At 33.2% G+C, this 9,986-nt stretch overlaps 1 protein-coding gene and 1 pseudogene across 1 annotated transcript; both read right to left on the reverse strand.

Moving 5' to 3' along the window:
- The window catches only part of LOC126722054 (S-adenosyl-L-methionine:benzoic acid/salicylic acid carboxyl methyltransferase 2-like), a 55,335-nt pseudogene extending 47,740 nt beyond the window's left edge, over window positions 1-7,595 (reverse strand).
- On the reverse strand, window positions 22-2,422 carry LOC126722052 (UDP-glucose iridoid glucosyltransferase-like). Its single transcript, XM_050425209.1, has 2 exons — window positions 1,887-2,422; window positions 22-964 (listed from the first exon to the last, which is right to left on the reverse strand). The coding sequence occupies exons 1-2, from the start codon at window positions 2,374-2,376 to the stop codon at window positions 87-89; spliced, it is 1,368 nt and encodes a 455-aa protein (XP_050281166.1). The 5' UTR covers window positions 2,377-2,422; the 3' UTR covers window positions 22-86.
- Window positions 7,596-9,986: the final 2,391 nt, after the last annotated feature.

The following is a 9,986-nucleotide window of genomic DNA, read 5'->3' on the forward strand; positions in this document are numbered from 1 at the left end:
AGGCTGCATTATGCGAATAATTAAAAAAGAAATATGAGTGTACATAATACATATCAATTTGAGTTGCAATTTGGCCTCATCCTCCATCATCCGAATGACAATATATGCTGTGCCAATTCATTCAAGGCATTGTATGTTGAACCATCCTCACTCAGGAAAAGCTCAGCTTTGTGCTTTAAATCCTTTGCTCTCTTTCCTATCTCCACCCCTTCAGTTTCCACCATTAGTCTTCTTATAGCTCTTTCTATTTTCCCTCTCTCCAAAACACCCTCCAATTCCAAGCCTACCTTCCATACACTACACACATACGTTGCACTCAAACCTTGGTCCTCAAAATAGGGTCGACATAGCATTGGAACTCCTTCACAAACACTTTCCAGTGTTGAATTCCAACCACAGTGGCTCCAAAACCCTCCCACTGCACCATGTGCCAAAACTTCCTTTTGAGGTGCCCATTTCACAATGCAACCTCTTCCTTCTACTCTTTCTTTGAAACTTTCTGGCAATAGCTCAATCCATTCCGACTTGCGAACTGAACCAGGTCTAACCACCCACAAGAAAGGTTGCTCACTGTTGGCTAAGCCCCAAGCTATCTCTACCAGCTCTTTCTCATCCATGCTTACCATGCTACCAAAGCTTATATAAATTACAGACTTGAGGGCTTGTTTGTCAAGCCAGGAAATGCAACTAGTATCTTCCTTCAGTTGTGAACTAGAGGCAGATGGAGCTAGTTTATGGAAAGGGCCTAAGGAAAAAACTGGAGATGGGAAATGTTCTTGAACCTTTGTCAGTGTTTGTTGTTCATGGAAGTGCACTGTGTTCACTACTATTGATGAGGCTTTTTTTGTTGCATCTGTCACTGTGGCTCTCAGCTCCAATATTGGAGTTGGGATTTCTATGGATCCTAGTAGGCCCTTCAGATCAAGGGACTGAAGCTCCGGCACTGGGGCTTGAGCCAGACTTTCTGTAACATAAAAAGAAAAAAAATATTAATGTCATGACATAATAATAAAAAACAATTATAAAAAAAAAAATTAAAAAAGGATGTTGTAAATTTAAATTATGTTATATCTACTACCAAAAAAGAGCATTTAATTTTTTTTTTTTTTTTTTATCTAGCAACATGAAAAAAGGGATTAGAAGCCCATATGGAATTGTTAGTTGACAATTCTACGTTTCATTAGAACGTGATCTATTACCTTGGATTATCTATGAACTTAAATAGTGAGCTCCACATAATCATACTAGTTAAATTAGAATCATATACAGAGTTAACAGTTAACCGTTTATCAAATGTTTATGTCAAGATAGAGGAATAATTTCTAATTCCCAATTAAAATTCCTTGTCAAAACTTTAGATCTCAAAGTGACTACCCCTATCCAAGATAAAATTTCTCACTCAAGTATTTCGATTTTCTTTTCCAATATTGTTCTGCTTCAAGTATACAATTAGTTAGAAATCTTAGCTAGCTATGACCATATGAGAAGAAAAAAAAAATTACAATAGCTTCAGAAAACCTATCTTTCTCATGTAAAGTACCAAATTAAATCATCAAGTTAATCAAGTCTAATATGTTGATTAAACTCATCAACTATTTGGTATAACCATGGATACCATGCTTTCAATTTTTGTTAGCTTTTTTCAACAGTACTGTATACTATGTTACCACAGTTCTTCCCTTAGCAGAATTGAGCATGCTCTGTACCATTGAAGAACCCAATTCAAATGCATTGTTGTATTGACTATTAAAATACAATATATATTTTCTAAAGACTATTAAATTCAATACTGCTATGTGTTTAAATTTAATTGAAGAACTTAATTAATGTACTTTCACCTAAGGAATTGTCTACCCCAAAATTAAAGCTTTCAAATTCACACGTACCTGGAAAGGAAATATAGCCTTTCTCATGATGAGCATCAGGAAAGACGGCAAACAAAAGCAAGGTGGCAGCTGCACTTGTACGCACATTAATCCCAGGAAGTTTCAAATTGTTAGCCACAGCTTGAGCAAAGTACATGAACCCATCATAAACAACACCGGCAACCCGATCATGTGGATCCTCTACTTTCATCATCTCCTCCATGTATTGCTGAAATGGAGCTTCACAATTACTATTAAGAGCCGATATCGCAGCCATGAAATTGGAAGGTGAGAAATTGGTTTTAGACAAGCCATCTGGTATTGATACAAAGTGAAATTCAGGATGATTTTCATGGTTAGGAGAGTTGAATTGAGGGTGTGCTATGGTGATTGAAAAGCCCTTGGAGTATAGGATTGTGGCAAGTTGAAGCATGGGATTTATGTGGCCTTGGAATGGATATACTACAAGCACCAACCGGTGGCCAAGCCTTTTAGCTTCTTGCTTCTCCATTGATGATCACCTTGCAGCTTGTGGGAAATTAAGGCAATCCTTTTGTTTTGTTTGCAAATTGCAATAGACTAGAAAATGGCCACGACTTGAAACCAATTAAGTCATTTGGATATTAATTTATACAAATGATTTTGGGTTGAATTGGCATGGTATATATCTTACGTACTAAGAAGTTTTCAAGAGTTGAGTTGAGTTTTCAAGAGTCAACTCAACAGTGCACTTCATATATTTTGATTTTTCTGCCTAAAGCTTGGAGAGAAGGGATTGAAGAAAGGGTTTTGCATGCATGATATATGATATAACAGTTTTCACAATCTTTCATGTCATGGTGTAAAATATGAATTCTTAATGTGAAGGTGTGGACATTCTATGAACTTCGATATTGTACATTTGTAAGTGTAAAACAATAAATAGTCTAAAAAAAATAAGGATAATTTCGTTACTGATATAAAGTTGGTGTGATTTTGCACCTAAAAATACTAAATTATTATAGAATACTTCAGAGTTATCAAATAATTTTTGCACTTAGCATCTTACCTATGATTCACAAAGCAACATCAATTTTATCTTTTCGAGGTTACCAATGATTTTATTTCTTTATTAAACTGAAAGTTCATCTTTAAAAAAGATTTTTACAATTACCCAAAGTTTCTTTAACATTTTCATATTCAATATTGTTAGCATACATGCCCATTTTATTGCACTTAAAAAAAAAAAATTACAATTCAATAGGTATAATGAAGGATATGAGGGGATTAGAACTCTAAACATCTCAGTTGGAAATATCAAAATTTACCAATTGAGTTACAAAACTCATAACTATTGTATTCATATTTGTCCAAAAATCATTTTAGTCCTTTATGATTGAAGTTGGTTATTTTGGGTGATTTTTGGCAAGGTTACCAGATTAAATGATTCTTTAGAGGAATAAAATGATTTTTGACAAGGTTACCAGAATAACATGCATGATCAAAAACTTGAGACTTAAATGACAAATAATTTTTGGGCAAAATTACAAGAATAAAATGATCAAATTCAAACTTAAAGGACCAAAATAATTTTTGGGCATAGTTAGTGGGCGTAAATTTGTTTTTTTACCTAAATTTTAATACATATCAATAAACAATGAATTCATTCTCAATTCTAACAACGACCATAATATCTTTTACTTATTCTTTCTATAACCTTTCCTCTCCTTATCTCATCTCTCTAATACCTCATACCCTTCCTCTTCTCTCCTCTCTTGTTTACTTTTATGTATGAAAGTGATAATATTGTAGCTTATTTCCAAAATCTTTAGTTCTTCATGTCTTGTCTCTTTCTACCTTTAAGTAGAAATCTTATTTAATAAGAAGGTTTTTTTTTTTTTTTTTTCTAAATTAAAAAAAAAATTATAAAAGGATTGGTTAATTGTACCACAGTTCTTGTGACTCTCCATTACTCACAATCGGTGGAAACTCAGCAAACATTTCCTTTCCATTTCTTCTCAAGACGGTGACCACTTTTTTTTAGAGTCCTTGCATGGAGATAAGCATTAAGAACACTAATTTAACATTGAAACAACTTACAATGATCACAAGGTAAACTAGGCAAAATCATACACATAAAATATATGGTACTGACCACACAGTACACAGCCATACACACATAAAATACAACACTTAGTCTACTATGTAGAGTCATAGACTCATGGCATAGCTACAAGCATACAAGAAACAATTTATTAAAAACAAAGCTAGACTAGGCAAAAGCATAACATCTGGTAACTAGTCCAACAAGATGATTCGTCCCAATTTGCATCTTATTTATTCAAGATACATAGTTTCATGGATTTATTCATTTCCTTTCCATTGAAATTAGGATGTTGAAATTCTTTGTCTTCTCCATGGAAAGATGCTCACCGATACGCTCTGCGAACCTCTCAAATAAATCATCTATAATTGCCTCTCCAAAGTGATCAGCAAGCAAGGATTCTGAAATCGCTCTATAGCAACGTGACACATTTTGTCCACATGTAAACTTGTCAAACACGTAATTTTTGTTTTCCTCGTTGTCATTGGCATACAAATTGACTTCAAATGTTTCCAGTCGATCAATAACAAAGGATCCCTCTTTTTCAACAATGGTTTTTACTTCTTCGATGAAAGGATTGTATTGAGGCAAATTGAACGTATCAATATCAGCCTCTTCAATTAGCCCCTATACATATAAAATTGTGGCCATTATTTCACTTTTTAAGTGAGATAACAAAACAAAAAATCCCTTAATTAGAAGAATTAATTTTAAATTTTAATTATCAAAAGGTTAAAGAACTAACTTCAGCAGCCATGTCAAGGAGACAGCAGCCATGTCAAGGAGACACTTTGCTAGCAGCTCCCAAACGAGGCAACAATCTCTACTAGTGGGATCTTTGATACTCCTACCAATAAAGGTTAGAATCATTTGGCCTCCAAGTTTTATTTCATCAGCACGAGAGCGAAGTAAAAGTGAGAAATCACTCTGAAATTGCTCCAAGTATGCCTCGAATACATTGTGAGGGCTTGTCTTCCCCATGTATATGTTCCCCTTATTATTGTTTATCCCTTGAGGTACCTAATAATTATAAAATAAAAATAAATTTAAAGAAAAGAGAGAAAATGCCATTACCAAAATGAATTATGAAAATTTGAGTATGAATTTTCTCACCTGTACATTTTGTGTGCTTTATGAAATTGATAATTATTTGTTTAAATGTGACAATTTATTCTCATATTCTACAAATAGTAAAAATTACTTTGCACTTCGTATGAGCATCGCAAATCTGATCAAAATCCTCTCCATTTCACGTAAAATGGAAGGGAAAATGAAGGAATGATTTATTTATTTTTTTGTGGATGAAATGAACAATAGAATGCAATCTGATTTTTGGTGGAATTATCCATTAAACAAAGAAAAATTACATTTTCTTTTACTTAATAAGTAAATAACCACTGTCCACTCTCAGTACAGTGGTCGCTCCATAAGTATAAGTACTTGTGAAGTGTAGAGGGTAAGAACTGGAGTTTAAGTTTTTACGAGAGAATTTCATACACATATATCTTCAGATTAGGTTAGAGTAGAATTTCTATTTTATATTAAAAATAAAAAGTACATAATATAACCCCAAGAGGTTAGCTTAGTGGTTTTTAAGGCCTCATGATATCCATGAGATCTTAGATTCGAAACCTCTTGCCAGCACCTTAAGGCCACCCCCAAGAAATTCCTCCCTATATACTTGAAAAGGTTTAGATATTCTTGTTTGTATTTTTTTTTTTTTTTTAAAAGTACATAATATAAAATAGTAATTATGTTTTATTTTTCATTTATTTATAACATCCCTAATACAAACAATCAAGGGGGGAATATCACAATCCTTAATGTGCCACCATTTGCTAAAACCCTTTTGCATGATAGTATTTCAACTTATGATGTTTGTTGCATGCTAATTGTTATTTATTATTATGTTAAGACATTAATCGAGTTTTGGTGTAAGCAAGAGTTGAACCCTAAATCTTTTGTTTAATAACAATGAACTTCACTAGTTGAATTAACTGAAATTCACAACTAAATTACTATGGTGGCATTTGGATCCGTGTACTGTTCACGAGACACACAACCCTCACTTTTCAATAAATTTTTCATTAAAAATGCGTCTCATAGTACCATTCACACATTTAAAAATTATTTTACCACAATATTTTCAATTTTCAACTGTATCCAAACGATTCTATATTAAATGGATTACCTGCTAGATGTATACTCAGTAAGAAGTGTAGAGGATGTTGTACAACAAAAACCAAGGCGACTAAATATTGTTATGGTTAGTGCACAAGGATATGGAGCCTATTTTGAACTGTATCTTTTTAAAGCACGGCTTATTTAAGCCACAATTTTTTAAGATACATCTATTCCTAACTTATCATTTTCAAAAAGTCAAAAATAAAATAAAATAAAATAAAAACAAATTGTACCAAACAAACACGTTATCCCGTAAATGTTTCTCGAGCATGGCCATTTGTGAATAAGTGGATCACTAAAGGCTTATTTGGTTTGTGTGGAGTTTGTATTCATTTTCTATTTTTATTTTTTGTACTTATTTTTTATACTCAAATCTTGTACTCATATTTCCATGATAATATTGTGGATCATATAATTGAGTTAAATTAGTAATTAATCAATGCAATGTTTTTTGTTTTTGATAAATTTCAAGTGGGAAAGGGGATTTCGATCTTTTGGATATCTCCATTGAACCAAAAGGTCATTGACCAATTGCAATGCAACGATATTTTTGAGTGTGAAGATGCTGACCTTAGAGAGCCAATGCACACTATAAGAAGAATGAACAAAATCCAGGCTTTTGCTAGGAAAGAGCCTGCCATAGAAGGACCCTGGCATTCCCGCTATGAAACATGGCCCTACATCGTTGCCTTTCTCCCTCTTCAACATAGCATAAAAGTCTGGCAGTAATTTGAAATCAGTGTTGAAATCATTACTTGGAAGGTCATTTAGAAACACTGTGAGCTCAGGAGGAGACTGTCCAGTTTCTCGGCACAGTCCGACTATGGCATCAATCATTTCGTAGGTAACTATAAGTGTGTTGGGTCCTGAAGAGCAACCCAAGTCTGCTACGGAAAAATAACGAGGAAAGTTTTCCTTGCTATATAAAGCTCTGACAGTGCCCTCCAACACTGGTCTTACCTTGGATATCACTGTTTTCTGAGAGATATGCAAGATGGAAAATCATTTTTTTAACTACTACATAAACATAAAATCATAAATGTGAACATTTTTTTTCAGCTTTGGAAACAAGTTTCTGTTGTGTTTTGTAAAATGCTAGTAACACAACAAAACTCACAACTTGCTTACTTGACAAAAGTTACAGATTTTGTTGTGATACTAACATTCTTCTTAACAGTACGTACACTATAAATAATGATCATCATGGCTAGCTTTAACATGTATGGCTACATAGGAAACTCTCTCTAAATAGTTGATTCCATAAAAAGAGAGGTAAATTAAGTGAGAGTGAGAGAATTGCTTGAAGTGCTGAGTTATGGGAGTAGCTATTTTCTCCTACTCCTGATGTCATGTGAAAAACCTTCTCCACTTGCAAGACATGGCCATGTCCATTTTCATGGATTGAATTATGGGCGTTGCTATCCATGTCTTCCTTGGTGTAGTAATTGGTCTATTCAGCCTGTATTTATGGGTGTAATACTTGAAAAAAAAAAAGAAAAAAAAAAAAAAAAGGAGGAGTGTTTAAGTAAATCTATTTATGAGATTAATTTTATAATTAATATTACTAAAGGGATTTTTAAAAAATAAAGTTAAAATCATATTATATATAAGTTAATTAAGTCAGCATATAATGATAGATATTTTGAGAAAGAAGATTACTCAAAATATTCAAGTAAAGAAGGATTTATTGCATACTTGAGATATGAACCTAAAAATCTTAAATCTAAACTTTATTTAAAATTAAAGTATTTTTTTATGTGAGCATTTTGACCAATAATAAAACTATTTAAATATTTAAGAATTTTAATAATACAAACTAATAAAAATTTAGATTTATATTTCAGTAAATTGGACGCCAGGGTCCTACAGATTTTTCTATGCTCAGTATTTTAATATTTTAATATTTTTTTAATATACACTTTGTTGTGAAGCTGCAAATTTTAGGCGTAACGAGTCCAGGGTCAGGTTTCTGCACAAGTTTTGTTTAAGAAACTGTACCCGAATTTATGGAATTGGGAAAAAACAAAAAGTCTAGTAAGTATAGGTTTAGGTTTGAGGTCTGACGTGGGTTCCAGTTAGCTCAACTGGTAAAGTCTCTGATGGTTGTATAAGAGATCTGGGGTTCAATCCCCGCCTACACCAAAAACTGATTGGTGTCTTGGTCTGATAATAAACAGCTATTATCAGGAGCGGACGCCATAGGTTAAAACTCTCTCAAAAAAAAAAAAAAAAAAGGTTTGAGGTCTGACAAGTTAGGAAAAAAAAAAAGAAAAAAAAAAAAAAAAAAAAAAAGGTGTAAATGTAAGTGTAGTACTTGAAGATGGCCCACCTGCCTTGTCTTTACTAGTGACTAGTGTGACATAGTACCGGGAGTTATAGCCTTTTAACTTGGGCATTAATGGTGGGATATATATATATATATATATATATATATATAAATATTATGATTGTGCAGGATTTTGGTGTGAGATCACATTCAACAGTTATTAGATATTTTTAGTAGTCTCTTTTCTAGTTTGGGTACCGTTAGAGCACCCATAGTAGGTGTGGTAAATGTGTCAAATGTCAAATATTTGGCACATTTACCACACCAAACTCAAAAAACACAAAATATCAGATGTGCTAAATCCCATCATTTTTACAACATGTGAACAGTACCGTTGCAAATTTGCAACGGTACGAAATGGTGTGGTATAAGTTTTATTCTTTTTCTCTCTCCTTTCTCTTCACTTTTCTTCCTCAAACTCAAACATCACGCTCACGTCTCTCCATTATTTTCTTCTTTCACTCATTTTTTCTTCTCAATCTCTTTGTTTTTCTCTCTCTCTCAGACATCATCCTTAGTTTTTTCTTCTCACCCTTTTCTTCTTTCACTCCGATCTCTGTTGCTGTGGTTTTTTTTTTTTTTTTTTTGGTTGCAGTGATTTGATACCCGGTTCGGCAATGGGTGGGTTGAGATGGTGGGTGGGTCGGCTGGTGATGGGCGAATCGGTGGTGGTGGGTTCTGTTATGCGAAATCGGTGGTGCGAAATCGGTGAATGGGTTCCGAATTGGTGAATCGGTGGTGCGAAATCGGTGAATGGGTTCCGAATTGGCGAAATCGGTGGTGCGAAATCAGTAAATCAGTGAATCGGTTGTGGCCGCAACAATTTTTCTGGTGTTGTGGGTGGGTGGGTTGTGGGTTCTGTTGTTTTTCTGGTGGTTGTGGCCGCAACAATTTTTCTGGTTGTGGTTTTTTTTTTTTTTTTTTTTATAAGGTGGTGTAGGGTGGCCGGTGGTTGTGGGTTGTGGCAGTTGATCTGCCATGTGGGTTGTTGATGTTGCTGTTGTTGGTTGTTGATGTTGATGTTGCTGTTGCTGTTGTTGATGATAATGGGGGAAGGGATAATATATTATTTTAATGTATAGTAAATATTATTTTAATGTATAGAGTTAAGTTATAAAACATCTGATAAATGAGATGTTGTAAAATGATGTGGTAAAATAATAAAGTAAGTATTTGGTGTTGTAAAATGGCATAATTTATACACCAGCTGCTACGGATGCTCTAAGTCTTTCTTAAATTATTTGATTATTGAGTAAATGGTACTTGTAAATTATTTATATGTTATCTAAGGATTTTAGAGAAAGTGTTAGGGAGAAGTTATTTTGTAGTAAGCTAGTTGAGGTAAGTAACCTTCTCCTAATTGATTTTATTTTATTTATATTACTGTATTTTAACTACTGAATTTTGTTTATAATTGTTACAATTTTATTCAATTATTTTAGTTACATTGATTTAAAGTAAAGAATAAAGAATTATCACAAATATATTTGATTAATGAATATATGATTATATATATATATATATATAT

This window comes from Quercus robur, chromosome 4 (genome assembly GCF_932294415.1).
Source record: "Quercus robur chromosome 4, dhQueRobu3.1, whole genome shotgun sequence".
NCBI classification, from domain to species: domain Eukaryota; kingdom Viridiplantae; phylum Streptophyta; class Magnoliopsida; order Fagales; family Fagaceae; genus Quercus; species Quercus robur.

What these genes read in the sequence shown, in the direction of transcription:
- LOC126722052 (XM_050425209.1), bottom strand. Translation starts at nt 2,376, where the DNA reads ATGGAGAAGCAAGAAGCTAAAAGGCTTGGCCACCGGTTGGTGCTTGTA. An exon ending in AGGCTATATTTCCTTTCCAG is followed by an intron (nt 965 to 1,886) that starts GTACGTGTGAAT and finishes TTTATGTTACAG; the next exon opens with AAAGTCTGGCTCAAGCCCCA.